We start from the raw sequence: 19,453 nt of genomic DNA on the forward strand, positions 1-19,453 counted from the left end.
ACATGCCCACAATATGTCTCTAGTGGGGAGATCTAATTATTTTTCAGCACACATGGAAGGAAGACAACTAACTTAGATTTTTCCCTCTTTTTCTTCATTTCCTGAGAACTAGATGAGACTGATAAAGCTTAAGGACTGACAAACCAGTTTCTAGTCATAGACTGCAAGGCTGGGCAGGTTGTAAATGAGTGAAAAAAGACAAAAGTTTTAGCAGATCCATAGGAAATGGCACCTTTATTTTGGCATGAGGGTGCAAATGAGGACTGTGGTGAAGTGGAGAGAGCATAGCCTTTTATTTATTTATTTTTATTATTGTTGTTAATCCCCACCCAAAGATATTTTTTTGTTTTTTGTTGTTGTTGTTGTCGTTTTGATAGAGTGGAAGAGAGGGAGGGAGGGAGGGAGGGAGGGGAGGAGAGAGGGAGAGAGAGAGAAACAGAACATCAGTGTGAGAGAGGCACATGAATTGGTTGTCTTCTGCATGACCCCCACTGGATTCTTGCATCCAAACGACAACCCAGGTAGGTGCTCTTGACCAGGAATTGAACCCAAGAGCCTTCAGTCTGTGGGCTGATGTTCTAACTGCTGAACCAGACTAGCCAGGGCAGAGCATAGCCTTTTAAAGGGGACAGCCACTGGTGTGGCTCACTGGTTGAGCGTCAACTCATGCACCAAGAGGTCACCAGTTTGGTTCCCAGTCAGGGCGCATGCCCAGATTGTGGGCTAAATCCCAAGTGGGGGGCATGCAGGAGGCGGCAGTTGATGTTCTCTCTCATCGATGTTTGTATCTCTTTCTCCTTCTCCCTTCTTCTCTCTCTAAAATCAATAAAGGAAAAATATTTAAAAAATAAAGAAAGAAAGAAGACAGCCACTACTCAGTATCAGATAATTATTGCTGTGAGGGAATATGGATTCTTTATCTCCAGATCTTCCCATTTTTCAAGGAAATCCCAAAATATAAATTCGTGAAATCTCTTGATGTTTTTGTGTGTGTGTGTGGTACGTGCCCCTAGCAGGAACTGAACCCAGGACTCTCTGGTCTGCAGGCCGAGGCTCAACAGCTTAGCCAAACTGGCCAGGGCAAATCTCTTGATTTTTAATTCTTGGCAATTAAACCAAATTTTAATATAATACTTTGTGGGACATCTGAAAAAAAACTATGCCAACCCGTTATGGCCTCTGAGATAAAAGGATCATGAAGCTGTGTTGTCACTTGTGAGGGGAAGAAATTATTAGCAGTCTAAGGAGGGATGACTAGAGAGGGGAAGACAGGAAGCTGGAGAAGAAAGACGAATGAGCGATCCTGAATATCCTGCTTCCTGTGAACTCTGTAACAGATTGGAATGAATATAGGACCTGAATCCAAGAAAAGGACTTTTTTTTTTTATAGTTTGGATATCATTAGTTTATTATAAAAGAGACACAGAAATTATTTACATGATGAAAGATTTCAGAACTTCAATGGAATGGGCAGCTTCACATGATGCCATTTCAACAGTGGTTTATTTCAGTCTACATACTTTCCAAGAATGTCACCATCTCTAAATAAGAAATAATCCTTGTCGTCTAGAACTACTTTGGTGCCTCCATATTCTGGAAGAAGAACTTTATCTCCAACTTTCACACTAACTGGTTGAATCTCTCCTCCCTTTCCTTTGGAGCCGGATCCAACAGCTACTACTGTTGCTTGCAATACTTTTCCTTGAGATTTTTCTGGAAGCATAATGCCTCCTTGGGTTACAGTTTCCGCAGCACTCCTTTCAACTAATACTCGGTCAAAGAGGGGAAGAAACTTTCTAAACGCCTGTCCTGCCATGACTTCGACCGCTGCAGCCTGTACTCTGCTCTCACGCCGCGGCCGCAAGGAGAGACCTGCAGTCCGGCCCGCTGGACACGGGAACTTGAGACAAGAAAAGGACTTTTTATGTGTGTGTACTTGTAGCTCAGTTGGTTAGAACACTGTCCTGATACACCAAGGTTGTGGGTTCAATCCCCGGTCAGGGCACACACAAGAAGCAACTAATGAATGCATAAATGACTGGAACAATAAATCATGTCTCTGTCTCCTTTCCTCCCCCCTTCCCCACCTTTCACTCTCTCTCTCAAGTTAATAAATGAAAATTTTAAAAAGCAAGACCAACCCCACATAGTGATGTATAAACTATTGGGTTTACAGTTGTTTGTAGTAGTTGTCTCTTACTTTTGCAAACACCAGATTACTTTTATTTTTTATGAAAGGTATAATACATCTATGTAAATAAGAGAGAAAAGAAGTTTTCTAAATGCTTTTATTTTTTTTGACACAAATATTTACAAATATTTCTGCATCTCAGGTTCTTCTTGCTGGAAAAAGAACAGCTACTGATATATTTGTTGATGACATTAAAAATGTGCGTTGTTGTATAAAGGTAATGTACTTTTTAGGTATGTTAATAATAAATTAAGGTTCTAATGGTTGCCATATTAGAGAAAATAATTAATAGATTAGTCTCAGAAAAAAAAAGTCAGTTTTAAAAGTAGATAAGCTATGAATATCAAAACAAAACAATTATCTTCATACAACATTATACTATATGCAATCTTTTGATGAATAATATTCAGTTACAGAGTATAACGCCTTGCATAGCACCTGATGTATAGTAAATGTATAGTATTTACTATATTTAGTATATTATTCAGCAAATGTTTAAGTTTTATTGCTTTTTAACAGTAATTTTCCTCAGTAATAATTTCTATAACTCAAATAGAAATTTCTAGGAGATTTTTTGGGTTTCTTATAAAAGTATATTTTTCTAAAGAAAATGGCAGCAGCAGGAGAGAGAGAAAAGAAAAGGTGTGTATGTTCTAAAAAGTAATTCCAACTCCAGTTCCTCAGAGATGAATACGTTGACCCTGTCTGTATTTATGGTCCCTGCTGGCAACATGCTGGTAATATCCTCGGTCTTATTCTTTTTCTCTGTTTATTTTGGCTTTACAGAGATCAGGTCTCAAGTCACGGGAATCTCTCTGGCCTTCAGTTGTTAAGCTTTTCTTTCCTTCTTTTGCTCTTGCCTGGCTCAGAGAGACATGCCAGGTGGTATAAATGTTTCCTTTTCAGAGCTGAAGGAGGGATCGGGGCTGTGGAGTCAGTAGAAAAAGCCTTGGTTTGGGTGGTTTCTTGGCTCTCGACTCCCCTGTTCTCCGCCAGCCCAGAGGCCTCTTTACAAATGTGTCCTGATTAGCTGTTTTAGATCCTTGGGCTCTGCTAAGCTCCTTCCTCCCACTGGGATATTATTAGGACATAATGAGGCAAGACAAGCTGTGGGAAGCTTTGGAGGCAGGAGGATAGGATCCAGCAGGATTGAGTAAGAAGGTTATGTTACCTACAGAGTCCAAAGGTAGCCCTGCGCTGAGTCCAGTTAGGAAGCAAGGCTGGACTTTCTTATGTGGTTCTTTGGCCCTTTTAGTTTCCCCCTCTGGGGCCAGGATGTGTGTCAGGAGAGAAATCAGCTTCGGGTGTGTTCTCTCATCTCATTCTCATCTAAACTTCAGCTTCCAGGCATCGCACTGTAGTTTTGGGTGTGCTCTTGGGCTCGTCTGGCTTTTTATCAGTTTTTTTTGATTCCTCACCAGGGTTGCTATCATCGGCCTTCTCCTCCTTCACTACTTTGGTTTCAATCATTTCCTTCTGCTGATTCTTGTTTGTAAAAGGGAAGGCCTTTACATACCTGTAGGCATAAACATGAAATCAAAGTAAGAGACTTCCACATAACACATGTAACAATAGATAATGCTTTGTCTGTGGTGGCCATGTTGGCACAGCACACTGGGTACTTTATTTCCGAGAGATGCTAACACAGGCATACTCAAATACATCAACACATCCCCATGCTAATGGATTCATTTAGATGGGATAGTAATCTCACAGGCCAACCTTTAGACTGACCTCACAACCCTCCCACCAAGCAAAGAATAGAAAATTAAATAAAGCATATACATTCTCCCCTAGATGTCAGTCTTTTCTTTTTATTTCTTAATTTCCGAAGGGACAGCCATTAACCCATATCTAAAGGCTGGCTGATATGCATGTGCTGAAATAGTAGGAAAGACTGGGTCGTAGGGAAGAGAGATGAGATGAGGGAGAAAATTGACAGTATAAGAGGACAGCCGTCTCCACTTTGACCAGGAGAACGCTAATAGCAACTTTGGGAAAACACAAGATAGGGATACAACAAAGATTACACGACTAACGATGTGCCAACAACCCCACCTTTTGACGTAGCAATAGGCGAGTCCAGCCGCAGCCGCAAAGAAGAGGAGGGCCAGCACTAGCAGAGCCGTGGGCACACCTGCAGGAGACAGAGACACGCCTGTCGGCCCTTCACGTACACATCGCTGTGCACTGTTCTTCTAACTGCATCTTTACCATGACTGAGACATAGACAGTGATGGAGAAAAGCCTCCCCGGGACCACACAGGGACCACTTAGGATGGTCCACATCTGCTTCTTTGCTTCTTGCCTATAGCACCCTCGGCCTTGCCTCTTATACTCTTTCTATTCTATAAGTTGCAATATGACAGAAAGAGACCGTTTTCTCTCCGTGGCTTTGAGAAGTTTGAAGCCAATTAAGTGTAATTAAGACCCTTACTTTTAAATAAGAAAACCGACTCTCTAATCATATGCATTTAAGGTATATATTTTAACAAGAACTTTTTGGTTTTAAAAGTTGAGTTTGAAAAGTGAAACTATTTTGTACTCATGATTTTTCGTTTCATTATTAACGTTCTTTTGAGCTCTCAAGTTCTGTGACTACGGAAGTTGAGTTTGCATTAAGCTTTTATTTGTATTTGGTGGCCCTGAGTGCCCAGTCTAGAGACAGCCGAGCTATGTATTGGTATATTGTCTGTTAGACACACACACACATAAAACACAGACAGAGAAGGCTTTACCTCCAAACCCAGCATCTTCATTCTTGAATGCTGCTTTATATTCCATATGTGATTCAGTTTCTATAGATGTGGTGGTAGTTTCCATAAAAACTTCTGTTATGCAAATTAATTTTCTTTTTCTTGGAGAAGTGGAAGCCCGAGTACGGGCAGGAGGGGGTGTAGTGTAGTAAGGCACATCTGGAGATAATGTTGAGTGTACAGTGTCACTGCCGATCATTTCTGTGGTGTATGTGGCAGTCTGAGTGTTGAATATGGGATCCTCGGTGGTGAAAATTTCTGGTAAGCATGAGTTAGCCCAAGTATCTATGTGGAAGGAAAAATGAAATAACAAGTAAATATTGAAACAGCCTCCTAACTGGTCTTCCTGCCTGCAGTCTTACGCCCCTCCAGTCCCCTTATACGGTAGCTGGAATGGTTTTACAAAAAATGTAAATCTAACCGTATCACTTCCTTCCTTGGAATCCTCTGGTGACTGCCTCTACTGCATGGCCTGTAAGGCCCTCCATGATTTGGTCCTGCTGACAGGACCACCCTCATTGGTCAGTCCTTCTCTCATTGCTCTTGCCATACTGAAATTCCTTCAGTTCTTTGATATGCTTTCTCTCACGTCTCTTACACGCCTTTGACCCCCATGCTTTCTTTACCTGTAAGACTCTTTGCCCCCTTTTTATTTCGCTAACTCTTACTTGTCCTTCAGGCCTCAGATTGAACATCTCTTTCTCAGGCAGGCTTCGTGACTAGATTGGGTACCTAGGTACATGTTCTTGTACCTCCTTGTACGTCCCTTGTCACGGTTCTCATTACACTCCTCCCCACTGGTCTGTCTTGGTCATCATGATACGTGCACGGGTCCTGGCACGTAGTACATGCTCAATAACTGATGAATAAAGCGAGGAAGGAAAAGTGAAAGGAAGGAATAAACAGGGAGACCACTTCAGGACAAAGATCTACTACAACCAGATTTCTCTGTGCTCATCAAAAAAGGGTGGAGAGAGGTGAGAGAGAGATGTAGGTTTGCCTTTTAATCTGTTGAACATGGTAGAGAGGAAACTAACATTTGTTGAGTATTTCCTCTGAGTGACGATAGCACTTCATTTAACAATGTTATCAAACCCTCGTTTATATAGGAGGAAACTGAAGTTCAGAGAAGCTGAATGACTTGCCCAAAGTCACAGAGCTAGTAAATGGCAGAGCCATGAATATATTATAATATGAATTTGCATCTATTTAAAATCCTAGTTATTTGTGGCAGTGGGTCGCATCAGCAGGCATGTTAGCTATGAAGAAAAGTCATCCCATTCATTTTTGAAAATTAAATAAATTATCAAAGTCACGGATACTATAATACTGTTAAAACATTTGACTACATATGCATTCAGTTAGATTTTTATGCTATTCATTTTACTTTGAAAAGACCTCTATTCAAATAGACATCATCCTTGACTTTCTCTGCCCCGAACTTTTAGATACATTTCCCATTTTTTAGCAATGCTGAGTCCTTCCCTCAGAAAATGAATATCTGGGGGAAAATAACTACTGAACACAAAATATTGTGTTGGGAACTGAAAATATAGAGACAAATAAGGCATGGTTCCTGGGAGGACAGAGTATTTTGATAAGGATAGGGGGAGATTCACAGAAGATACGCGTTTGGGCAGGGGATGGAGTGCATGCGTTCATTCGGCACACGTATTTATTGAGCTCCAACTTTGTGCAGGCACTGTTCTAGTTGCTAGGGACATGGTGTCGACGAGACAAAGTCCCTGCCTGCCAAGGGGCTTATATGCTATTGGAATGAGAGCGATGATATATATATTTTTTAAGCCAGAAATGTCAAAGGATGGTAAATGTTGAGGAGAAAACTGAACAGGATAAAGATTAAACTGGAATGGGTGGTGGATGGGGGACAGACACTCTGGATAGAATGATAAAAGAACATCTCTTTGTGGAGGTGATACATAAGCTGAGAGATATGAATGATAAAAAGTTAGCCAGTCACTGAAGATCTAGGACAAAAGAATTGCAAGTAAAGAGAACAAGAAATTCAGGATCCTGAAGTTGAATGAACTCAGCCTGTTTGGGGCAGAATGGCTAGAACAGAGGAGCAACGTATCTACTATAGAAGGGGGAATAGTATATCTCAGTCAATAGGAATAAGCATGATCCAAGAATCCAGAAGTTTGAAAATGTGGTTAGGTTAGAGAAACGAGAAGGAGCGCAGTGTGTCTGGAGAGTAGGCTGTGTGTATGATTGGCAGCATGGAAGACTGCAAGCAAGGGATGGGACTGGGAAGACAGTTTGGAGCCAGGGTGTTGAGGTTCATAACTGTCATGTTAAAGAATTCAGAATGTATTCTGTAGGAGCAGGGATTTTTGAATAGGACCCACAAGCTGATATATAAAAGTTCTCAACTGATATATAAGATCTCAAATATGTCCATTGTTATGTGTAAAAGGCTTGATAGTTTACATCGTATTCTCAAATGAGAAGTTATCCACAGTTGTGAAGCAGAGGAGTAACATAGTTATTAGTGGAGGTGGGTGGAGGATGAAATACAGAGGGCAGAGAGTATAACCCAGTAGTAAAGGAGATGATTACCACTGCGCAGAAATAGGGGATCCTGGCATTTAGATCTTCAAGACCTTGTAGGGAAAAGTGATTCTCATCTCTGGTTGTGGGTTAGACTCATCTAGGGAGCTTGAAAAATATTGATGCCCAGGACCCGTTCCAGGCCTGTGTCATTGATGTGTGTTTCTTACCATGGAAGGTGCTGCAGGGAAGTAACATGATTTAAGATCTAAATCCTGGCTCTTCCCCTTATTGACTGTGAGCACAGCATGGTACACTCTAAGCATCGGTTACTTCTCCTGGAGAGTAGAAATGAAACACTTGTGTCTTTTTAGTGAGGAGCAGTGAGATGGTAAATGTGTAGAGCTTAGCATAGTTAAGGGTAAAATAGATAAAATCTGTAAAAATTCCTTTCCTTTGTCTCTCTTAAGTGTAGCCAAGAAGGCTTTAGTGCAAGGGAGCAACAGCAGTCTGGTCCTGTGATCCCTAGCTGGTCAAGGAGACAATGTATCTCACTTGGAAGTGTTAGGACCTGGCTCTCCTTCCCTTCCCATCTATAAATGTAATTCTCTAGAGAGCTCCAAGTGCTCTGGTAGAGATTAGACACAGAGTGGGGTTGGAGTCCAAGAGGAAAGGTAGGAGTAAGGGGTGTAGCAAGGAACCTGGAGAAGATCGCACTTGATACTTGAATAAAGAGGAGGATTTAGCCATGTGGAAGAGGATGGGCACTGTGGCAGAAGGAACAGCATGAAACAGATGGTGCATGCAAAGCTTTAAAGGCACTTTGGTCTGATCCCCAAAGCTCACAAAGATAGCAGTAAGAAAGAGGATTAGGGTAAGGTTGAGAATCAGGGTTAAATTACTCTGATCCCCAGATATCACAAGATAGCAATTAAATAGGAAGTTAAAACACACACACACACAAAGAAACATGGGGTAAGTTTAGGATTAGCATAAGGATAAGGGTTAGGGTAATTCTGATCCTCACAAACAGAAGAAGCAGGTAAACCTGATTTATTTCAAAAGAATGATATAAACATACAGAATAGTGAATTTTTTCAAGTTGCTTTTGTACACAATTCTCTGACAGTCCATCTTTAGAGGAATATATTCTAAGGACTAAAAGAAATGCAAAAAAAAAAAAAAATTCTTAGATTACATTCAATAGGTTTATTATTCCTAATAATGTTGATTTTGTAATTGTGAAACTATTGTAGAACAAGGAAATATACTAATATTATTTGTTGGGAACTAAGATGGCCCATATAAGAAAAATACTAATTGGATTAAGGGCAAAAGTCAACTAGTCCCACTTGTCAAATTTGGGGCAATTTGAGCCTTAAAAAGAATAAAAATTGTACAGCATATTGAACACACAGAATATGTAAAATGCCATGTGTCCATGATAGTATAAGGTGAAGAGGTGTGTGTGTGTGTGTGTCTATATGAGGGGAATAGGGGAGAGGTTTTTCTTTATCAAGGATGCCAGCTAATAAGTGCAGAAGGAAAAATAGATTTAGAAAATAACCATTTTAATTTTTTAATGAAGTAGAACAAAAATCAGATTTGTATGGAACCACAAAAGACCCTAAATAACCAAAGTAATCCTGAGAAAAAATAACAAAGCTGGAGGTATCATACTTGCTGACTTCAAATTATACTACAAAGTGGCAATACTAAAAACAACGTAGTATTGGCAGAAAAACAGACACACAGACCAATGGAATAGAATTGAGAGCCCAGAAATAAACCTACACATATACGGCTAACTAATTTTTGACAAAGGAGCCAAAAACATACCATGGAGAAAAAAAAGCCTCTTCAATAAATGGTACTGGAAAAATTGGACAGCTACATGCAAAATAATAAAATTAGACTACTGTTTGTTCCCATATATGAAAATGAACTCAAAATGGATCAAAGACCTAAATATAAGACCTGAAACAATAAAATACATAGAAGAAAACATAGGTACTAAACTTATGGACCTTGATCTTAGAGAGGATTTTATAAATTTGACCCCAAGGCAAGGGAAGTAAAAACAAAATAAATGAATAGAACTATATCAAACTAAAAAGCTTCTGCATAGCAAAAGAAACTGTCAAACAAAAAGGCAACAACTGAATGGGAGAAGATATTTGCAAACAACAACTATGACAAGGGGTTAATATCCAAAGTATATGAAGAACACATACAACTCAACCATCAAAAAACCAAACAATCCAATTAAAAATAGGCAGAGGACCTGAATAGACACTGCTCCTAAGAAGAAATATAAATGGCCAACGATGTATGAAAACATGCTTAACTTCACTAGTTATTAGGGAAATGCAGATCAAAACTACAATGAGATACCACTTCACATTTGTTAGAATGGCTGTTATCAACAAGACTAGTAATAACAAGTGTTGAAGAGGTTATGGAGAAAAAGGAACCCTCATTCACTGCTGGTGGGAATGTAAACTGGTACAGCCACTATGAAAAACAGTACAGAAATTCCTCAAAAAATTAAGAATACAGTTACCCTATGACCCAGCAACCCCTTTTCTGAGTACCTGCCTAAAAAAATTGAAACCATGTATTTATAAATATATGTGCACCCCTATGTTCATTGCAGCATTATGGCCAAGACATAGGGAAAAAAAAACAGTGTCCTTCAATAGAGAATTGGATAAAAAAGATGTGGTCCATATATACAATGGAACACTATTCAGTCACAAGAAAGGATGAAATACTGCCATTTGCAACAACATGGATGGATCTTGAGAATATCATGCTAAGTGAAGTAAGAGTCAGACAGAAAGTAAAGAACCATATGATTTCACTCATATGTGAGATATAAAACTGAAAGCAAAAAATGAACAAAAATAAAAACTCATAAACTCATAAACACAGACAATATGGTTACCAGAGAGAAGGAAGCTGGATGTGGGGTAATAAAGGGTAAAGGGGGTCAAATGCATAGTGACAGAAGAAGATTTGACTTTGGGTGGTGAACACACAATGCAATATACAGATGATATATCATAGAATTGTACATTTGAAACATATATTTTATTAACCAGTGTCACCCCAATATATTTAATTAAAAATGCAAATGCAGCCCTGGCTGGGTTGGCTCAGCAGTTAGAGCACTGGCCCATGGACCAGAGGGTCCCGGGTTCGGTTCCTGCTAAGGGCATGTACCTCGGTTGCAGTTTGTCCCCGGCCCCAGTTGGGGTCATGTGGGTGGCAGCCACTCAATGTATCTCTCTTACATCGATGTTTCTCTCTTTATCTTCCTCCCTCTCTCCCTCCCACTCTATTTGAAGATAAATGAAAAAAGATGTCCTCGGGTGAGGATAAAAAAAATGCAAATACAAAATAAAACAAGAAATAAAGAGAAAATAACTACTTTTGCAGCCCCCCATATAATAACTGATTCCAGCAAGGATGGATCAACAATGGCTGCTTCAACTATTAGGTAAAAGGTAGTTGGGGGGTCAGAATATTTGCATGGTGCCAAAATACTACAGTGTAGATTACCTACTGTTTGCAAAGGGGAAAACATATCTTTGAGTTCCTTCGAGAGGCCTGGCAGTCACCGTCTTAGTCAAATGATCAAAATTAGCATATTAATAGTGGGACATATCTACATTAAGTGCCTTTTGCTGGGATGCAAGCCAAAGTCCATATTATCCATGCAGTATTTTTGCCCAAAAATCAAACATGCTTCTAATTAAGCCTCTAGACCTAACTTTAAGTATGCAGGAAATAATAGGGGATAGAAGTACAAGTTAAATGAAACTGGGGAAACATATATCCAAGTCCTCTTCCCCTGGCTCCTTTCTGTTGAGTCTAGAGGGCTGGTTATCATATTATCACACTGACAGCTGGCAGGAAGGCCCGGCAGTTAAAAGGCCAGGCTGTTTGGCAGGCATGGGCTGCCTATGAGGTAAGCAGGCATGTACATCACCAGTTCCCCAGCCCACAGAGGCAGGCTGAAGAGGCAAAGGAGAGGATTGTGGAAGAAGCTTTATGTTCCAGTCATGACTCTGCAAATGACTGTAGGACTTTGAACAAACCAAACCTCCATTCTGAGCTACAGTAGTTTCATCTGTGAAGTTAGGGAAGTAGAGCACTTTTCAGGGTCCTTCCTGTGCCAAAGCCCCTTGGCTCAGAGAACTGCTTGGACCCTATGTTGCCTCTAGGAAACATAATATCGTTGATGCACATTTATCTCTTGGATATTAGAGAATGATTTTGGAATCTATCCTTGTGTATGACCAGCTGTACGACCTATAGAAGGTGAGATTTTTGAGTATGTGTGAAGGGTAATAAATCAGGCAGAAGTTCTTATGACAAACTGAGAACAAGTTTTTAGTAAAAGAAAATCCTTTCAGAGAAGGTTCTTAAACCTCTCTGTGAAGGTAAAGCACTTGGGTTAAGGTGACCAAGGTCTCCAAACAAGGTTCAAGGATGACTGCATGACCATGAGCAAATCAGTTCTACTTTCTAGTTTCAACTACTTCCTTCATAAAATCAAAATTGGGTCTTGTTTAAAAAAAAAAAGTCAAATGTACCATCTGGTACATTTTGTCTCCTATAAATGAATGTAGGATAATGGAAAGAGCATGGTTTTAGAGTTAGACCTGTGTTTGAATCTTTGTAGTAATGAGATATTAGACAGCTATACTTAGATCCTCTGAGCTAAGTTTTTTTTCTACAAAATGGGGTAATAAAGTATACCTCATAGGGAGATTATCAAGGTTCAGTGAGATAACTTAGTACATTACTTTGTCCGTAGTGGATATTTCTTTCTCTTCTTCCTGTTTATTTTATAGAATGGAGTAGGAAGGTAAAGGAGCCTCCTGGGATGCCCTCCCCCTGATGTTGCCAGTCAATCATATTTTCCCTAATGTTTTCCTTTGAGGGGCATACAGCGATCTCTAGCATGATTACAGGGTCCGTCTTGGGAGGGTTAAATGACCATCATTATGATTGCTGCTGCTCAGGGTCACTCTTCTCAGACACTTTATAGAGCCAGAGAACCCCAGAGAAAACATGGCACATGGAGAGACTGCAGATCTGACTTACCAGATGAGTTGTAACAATAGGCCTTGGACTTTTTGTTGGGAAGATTTCTCCAAAGCAGGACACCTACCCCATTCTTTCCACACTTGGGGTTTGGGAGAATCCGAGGGATGACTAAGATCTGATCTGCAACCCATCCATAGCTGTAACAAAATACATCTTAGTTGAATGGATATATTCATCTCTATGGCTGAACAAGAACACAGAGCCAGAAGAGCTCCAGCCATGTTTGTGAATCCAGTTGTTTATTACCTGCAAGTCTCAAAGCCAGACTTCAGTGCTACTTCAATCTGGTCTTTGCTGGCTAACGTTAGACCCAGCAGTTTACAGGCCTCATTGGCGTCTGTGAAATTCAGCTGCTCAGGTGTCTTCTTTTCCACAAGGGTGACCCCCTTAATTCTGCATGGCACCGAGACGGAAAGCTCTGCAAAGGAATCACATAGATCTTCAGTTTGCTGCTCTCCTTGTTCACAGCCCTTAGGCTCCTCTTCCCAGCGCAGCGTTGTTGTCTTAATGCAGCAGTGAGGTCATTGTGGGTGGGATCGAAGTTTAGAAATAACAGGACACAGGCCAGACATTTCCCACAAAGACATTCTGCTGGTGTAGGTGGGTGCTTGGTCTGATCCTCTCAGTGGACCTAAGTCCACTCTGTCACACTGCATTAAGGTGCCTTGTCCATTGCGTGGAGGTGTCAGCTACCAGCTCCTGGGGTGGGGTCTAGGTGACACTGTTGCTGTAAACCTTTTTGGAGTCTATTAAATGAACAGTCTGAGACTTTGAGGAAAGTAGAGTCCAGGGCTCTTGCTAGTAGAATAGTTAGCAATATTGCAAATTAATGTGGGTTGTAGACACCACTGTTTCTGAGACAGGCTGAAAAATGTTGCATTTGGTACAATAGGAGCTTTCTTAGTTTTGAGTCTTCTCTGACCATTGGGGGGCAGGCTTACTCAGAAGTTCCTGCAGGAGCTAGGCAGTAAACCTTGAAAGGCAGAGAAACTAAAGGAAGTAAGACTTAGAGTTAGACCTGGATTTGAATCTAGCCTGTCACTTGCTAGCTCTGTGGCCTTGGGCTAGTTATTTCATCACTCTTAGCTTCAGTTACCTTATTTATAAAATTAAGAGAATGTCCATTGTATAGGGTAGTGAGAGTTAAATGAGTTAATTCAAATAAAAATGCTTAGCCTAGTGCCTGCTACACAGTAGGTGCTCAATAAATCATAAATAACATTATCACTATGTTATCTTCAAAGCATTTTGCTTTTAGTCTTCTAATAGTCTTTCTGAGGAAGCTGAGTAGTTGAACAGCTAAGATGTGAATATTTTACTCAAAATCTAATGAATCTGTTTTTTGGATCTCTTCCTTCTGAGTTTTAAGATTTATAGACCAGTATGAAATTGTGAGTTGCATTGCATTCAGGAACATTATTCCTATTGGGCTTCACATGCAAAAGTTCATAAAAGGACATTTCAATCTCCCAAGTAATTGCTTGTACACAGTTCTGTGCATCGGATGCCCAAATGCTTTGACCACTTTCTAGGTTAGTATTAAAAAGTTTTTTTGTTGAAACACAGAGGGAGCATTTCTAAGTCCTTCACGTGACTGTGCTATGCTCTGGATCAGGGGGCTGCGGAAAGGAATATGTATTTTATATGTAATATTTGTGATGGCCTTGTTTGCTTCCAGACGCTGCTGTCACCAATAGAGACCTGAGAGCCAACAGTCCAATGTAATTGTTTGTGACAAAACCTCTTATATTAATATGAATACCAATAAAATTCCAACTTCTATAATCTGTTGATGCTACTCTGTGCCAAACACTGTCTCTGTTAACAGAAAATTGAAGCTCAGGAAGATTAAGTAACTCTCCCAAGCCCAAGGATATAGAGCAACTAGGTGGCAGATTGAGGGCACAAACCCAATTACGACTGACTCTGAAACCCCAGGCCTTAACTAGGACACAGTTCTGCTTTACACTGTGCTATGGAGAAAAGATGAACATGCACACACAAAACCAGAGCTGAACTCTTGGAACACCGTTTGTCCTGGAATTTGGCTCACTTAGCCTATAAGTTTGACTATTGTTCAAACTTCTTAGGGCTGTTGTTTGGGGGGCGTGGGGACACTTGCAGGTTGATTAAGTATACTATAAAGTCTTGACACTCTCTCATCATACCTCATTTTTACTCTAAATATTATTACTAGTACTAATGACAGACCTATTCTGGGCAATAGACCTAGCTTTGAATATTTCTCGTAATGTTAATTGACTGTGGGACTTTGGTCAAATTAACATTTTCATCTGTAAAATGGAGATAATTATATCTTTTTCATAGAATTTTTGTCAGAATTAAATTAGATAACTTGTACCTAGAAGAGCCTGGGTCCATAGTAGGCAGTTAACAAATAATAGTCGATTTTAAGCAATAAGGAGCTGATATCCAAGGGGAACACCAGTAATTTCTTGAGTTCTCAGGAAACAACAAGCAAAGTCAAAATAGTATATGTTTAGCAATCAGACAGAGCTGAATTCAGACCCAAGCTTTATTTTTTACTGCCTGTGTGACATCAGGCAAGTCACTTGGCCTCATTGAACCTGTTTTTTCATCTATAAAATGTCTTCTTGAAATACTCTCAAGCAGAGGAACACATAATTTTTCTATTAAAGTGCTCAGATTTTTATTTCCCCAGAGCTGTAATGAGTGATTTGTGGTTACAATTTTTTGCCTACAATGCAAAAGGCCAGGCATCTCAAAAGCCCAGAAATCATTCCTTTTTAAGAAATAATATATACAGCCCTGGCTGGTTTGGCTCAGGGGTTGGAGCGTCAGCCTGTGGTCCAGAGAGACCCGGGTTCGATTCCCACTAGGGGCATGTACCTCGGTTGAATTTTGTCCCCGGCCCTGGTTGGGTCGTGCGGGTGGCAGCCACTCGATGTGTCCGTTTCACATGGATGTTTCTCTGTCTCTCTTTCCCTCCCACTCTATCTGAACAAAAAATAGAAAAAAATGTCCTCGGGTGAGGATGAAAAAAAAAAAAAAGATATAATATATACAAACACTTAACTTTCTATCTCTACATAACCCTCAAGAATACTGGCTCCCATCCCCATACTCACCTTCACCGGCCACCTTGTCCTCAATCATGGTTCTGAATAACTTCCAGTTGTTTCCAAAACTTTAATTTCCTTAGGACATTTTTACCGTTATTGAAGATGGTGTGAAGAGTGTGATAGAGTCATTGTCAAAGAACAATTTTCAAAATAGCTTGAGTAATGGCAGCATTTTGGGGAAAAAATGAATAGTCTTCTTGGGGGAATTTCAAAGAGGACCAAACTTATTTGACAGTAACAGTTCTGGTATTTGAAAAAAGTCAATTATATAACTCTAGCCTCCTTTATAAAATTAAAGACAACAATATATGAATTAACTCCGGATGTCTGTTCTCAACCTATTTTGTGTCTCAGGCATCTTTCGGCATAGGAATACACAATTTTCTTTGCATGTACTCAGAATTCCATTTGTCCAGAGCTGAAATGAGTGATTTGTGGTTACAGTTTTTTTGCCTACAATGCAGAATGAGGTTACCATTTAGGCATCTCAAAGCCCAAAAATCATTTCAAGTCATTCCCTTGGTGGAAAACTGATGGCCAATTTTCAAACCTATATTTCATAATTCTTTCATTTAATTTGCTATTTACTGCATATTAAAAACATATGCATTTCATGATAATATAGTAAAATTGAAATTTAAATAATTATATTGCACTTCCAAAGATATAAAACAAGCCAATATTCTGTGAAAGTTAGTTATTTTTTATAATTATGATTTGCTTCTTCAATGAAACATTTTTAAAAACAAATGATCTCTCCTCAATGTTTTATTTAAAAATATCATTAAAAATAATCCATAGCCAAAAACAAAAGTCAAGATAACATAAAGGTAAATGTGAATCATTTTGGTGAAATTGACAATATGGTGAAAACATTCCTGGCAGACAAATATTACCAATTTGATCTTCTATGGACACTGAAGGTTGCCCCACTCCCAGCAATCCACAGTCAAGAACTTGGTAGGCTTAGGACAGGTTTTAAGATCTTGCCTTGTCTCAGGTTGGCATTCTGCTAAGAAACCTACCTTGTACCCCGAGAGAGCCTTGGACCAAGAGCCTTGTGGTCCAGATGGAGGTAAGAAGCAACACCAGGCTGAAGCACTTGGTCATTGTGTCAACTCCTTCCGAGCCAGAGAAACACCTCAGACAGCCACTGGCAGTAACAGAGGCGTGCAATCACCAGTCTGGATGGAGACTTCTGGAAATATGTTGGGGCCCCCACTGCTCCACTTCATAACCGAGACATCCGGATTTCCCTGCTTTCAAGCTCTGACTTGTCAAGGTCACTGGGGGAAATGAGTGACGTCCTTGAATGCTCAGGCTGTACTTTGTGGATAGCTTTCTGGAAAATTTAGCTAATGCTGACTCAGAAAGCACAGAAATGAGGAAGGCAGATAGCACAATGTAAACTGCTGAAGGTTTCCCCAATTCCCATATTCCGTGCCACCGCCCACTGCCCCCACCAGCTCATCTCTCACATGCGCCTTGTTATTGCCTGTGGAGCCCATTCATCATGTACTCCTAGGATTGTCTCTGTCTCTGTCTCTAAAAGAGAGTGAGCATGGATTGTACTTTTTATTTCACAATCAGTGGGGTGTGTTTTTTCTCCCAGCTGCATAGTCTTCTGATCTGTTAGGGAATGATGCTAAGGTTCATGAAAACAAATGCCCATTTAAATACCAATTACAGAGTCTTCATGCCTCCCTTTGGGACTTCTTTTACACATTTCAGTTTTCTATACCACTGCAGGTGATTCCTTCTTCAAAGAAACCAAACACAAAAAAATTCATATTCAAAAATGCAAGTAGGGGGCAATTTACCAAATTAGTGATTTTATACTTTACAAGAAAGGTTTTTTTGACTTTACAATAGGATTTACTACAGGGGTCCTTTATAATAACTTTCTTTAATAACTTCTCTTATAGACCAAATAACTTCTCTGGTAGACCAAAATCCAATTTAGACTTCTTTTTTCTCCTTGATGAATGGGAGGTTTATGAGCAGACTGTCTTCTGTTTTTCCAGCTGAATTTTCAGTGGTTGGTCCCCCATAGTAATTATGAAATTCTGGCTTGAGAGTAATGCCTTGAGCAAAGGTTTATGAGTTTTCTCCGATCTGAATGTCATATATAGGAATAGTGTATGAATAACTAGTTCTTTTCTATATAAATGGTATTCATAAGTTATTTATCTATACAGAAAATACCAAGAGCAAAAGGAGAATCTCCTCTACACAAACACAGGAAACTTCTAAGAGACTGGGAGATAGCCCTTAAATATTTCCAATATCTAAATATCTTAATATCTTTAGACCTCATTACTTCAGTGAGCATAAGCCTCAGGCTATGGGTACCTCAGAAACGTATGTGACTACCACTATAGAACAAGGTAGACAGGAAGGCGGGAATCAGATTCTCCCCATCATGAGCCTTTAAGCCAGGCCTGGGAAGTAGCTATATCACTTCCAACCATATTCCATTGGATAAACTTTGTCACATGTTCCCATCTAACTGCAAAGGAGTCTGGAATGTCATCTAGCTGTGTGCCCAGGAACAAAAGGAAAAGTTAATTGGTGAACATAGCAGTTTCTGCCACAGTTTACCCTTCTGATCAGCCAGTATAGAATTTACTTTTTCTATCACACACAAAATACAGTCACTCTGTTCTCAAAGGAGACAATTCCAGGTTCTATTCAGCTCAAAGTCCATGATCTCTGAGTTATTTCAGCCACCTCTATCAGGTCCAGGTGTGGTAGGTACTTTGTAGTCTGGTAACCTATGAACTAGAATAGTTGTATGCTGCACACACACTACCCCCCCCCTTCCCCGCTATGCAATGGTGAAGCAAGATCTTGATCACCTCAGTAAAAACTGCCATGTGGTAAGGGAGAGAAATGGGTGACACAGCAGTCACCGGGCAGTAGGAGTTCTGGAATACCAATGAAGAGACATTATAAAGGCCACCGTGTCAGCTTTTTATTGCTGTGTAACAAATCAATGCAGACTTAATGACTTAAACCAACACCCATGTATTATTTCACCATTCTGTAGGTCAGAAGTCTGGGTGGCCTTTCACTAGGTCCTCTGTTCTGGATCTCACAAGACTAAAATCAGGGTGCTGGCTGGGCTGGGCTGTCACCTGGAGACACTGAAAAATATCCATTTCCATGCTTATTCTGTGGTGGAAGAATTTTGAAATTCTGCCCGCCACAGTTACCTACCTTTGATTAGATCCCAAGATAATTATATCCCAAATCCTTTCCCAGTTACAATTCTCAAGATGTATTTCATTTTTTTCTCAGGCCCATGTCTGTCTGTCTGTCTGTCTTTCTTTCTTTCTTTCTTTCTTTCTTTCTTTCTTTCTTTCTTTCTTTCTTTCTTTCTTTCTCTCTCTCCCTCCCCTCCCCCTCCCCCTCCCCCTCCCCCTCTCCCTCCCCCTCCCTCTCTCTAATTTAATGGTGGCTAGTTAATTTAAAAGCACAATTGGAGTCCCCTTAATCTGGTCTTTGCCATAGGGCTAAGTTGATCTAGTTTCAACTAAGAAATTTTATGGGTTCTTTTTCACTCAAAGCTCTTTTTAGTTACTGTTTGGGGTTTAGAAGAAGTTAGATTTTCTAACCCTTCAGTCTGAACACTGGGGTTTTTTTTTTTTTCCCTTTCTGCATCCAAATAGCCACTTCTTCTTCTTCTTTTTTTTTTTTTTTATCCTCACCCGAGGACACTTTTCTATTTTTTGCTCAGATAGAGCAGGAGGGAGAGAGAGGAAGAGAGAGAG

The 19,453-nt window shown here is 40.0% G+C and overlaps 2 protein-coding genes across 2 annotated transcripts; both read right to left on the reverse strand.

The window, feature by feature from the left end:
* Positions 1 to 1,395: 1,395 nt before the first annotated feature.
* LOC118628812 (10 kDa heat shock protein, mitochondrial-like) lies at positions 1,396 to 1,885 on the reverse strand. Its single transcript, XM_036259778.1, has one exon. The coding sequence runs from the start codon at positions 1,814 to 1,816 to the stop codon at positions 1,508 to 1,510; it is 309 nt and encodes a 102-aa protein (XP_036115671.1). The 5' UTR covers positions 1,817 to 1,885; the 3' UTR covers positions 1,396 to 1,507.
* A 1,262-nt stretch (positions 1,886 to 3,147) lies between these two features.
* On the reverse strand, positions 3,148 to 16,949 carry LYVE1 (lymphatic vessel endothelial hyaluronan receptor 1). The gene is made up of 6 exons (XM_036258847.1): positions 16,706 to 16,949; positions 12,823 to 12,994; positions 12,574 to 12,713; positions 4,930 to 5,232; positions 4,250 to 4,328; positions 3,148 to 3,707 (listed from the first exon to the last, which is right to left on the reverse strand). The coding sequence occupies exons 1-6, from the start codon at positions 16,788 to 16,790 to the stop codon at positions 3,521 to 3,523; spliced, it is 966 nt and encodes a 321-aa protein (XP_036114740.1). The 5' UTR covers positions 16,791 to 16,949; the 3' UTR covers positions 3,148 to 3,520.
* Positions 16,950 to 19,453: the final 2,504 nt, after the last annotated feature.

This window comes from Molossus molossus, unplaced genomic scaffold, assembly GCF_014108415.1.
Source record: "Molossus molossus isolate mMolMol1 unplaced genomic scaffold, mMolMol1.p scaffold_m16_p_13, whole genome shotgun sequence".
Taxonomy (NCBI): domain Eukaryota; kingdom Metazoa; phylum Chordata; class Mammalia; order Chiroptera; family Molossidae; genus Molossus; species Molossus molossus.

Coding starts and splice junctions, on each gene's coding strand:
- LYVE1 (XM_036258847.1), bottom strand. CDS start 16,790: ATGACCAAGTGCTTCAGCCTGGTGTTGCTTCTTACCTCCATCTGGACC. Junction 12,714..12,822: donor TCTGGCTTTGAGACTTGCAG/GTAATAAACAAC, acceptor ATTTTGTTACAG/CTATGGATGGGTTGCAGATC. Junction 3,708..4,249: donor GCCTATTGCTACGTCAAAAG/GTGGGGTTGTTG, acceptor TTATGCCTACAG/GTATGTAAAGGCCTTCCCTT.
- LOC118628812 (XM_036259778.1), bottom strand. CDS start 1,816: ATGGCAGGACAGGCGTTTAGAAAGTTTCTTCCCCTCTTTGACCGAGTA.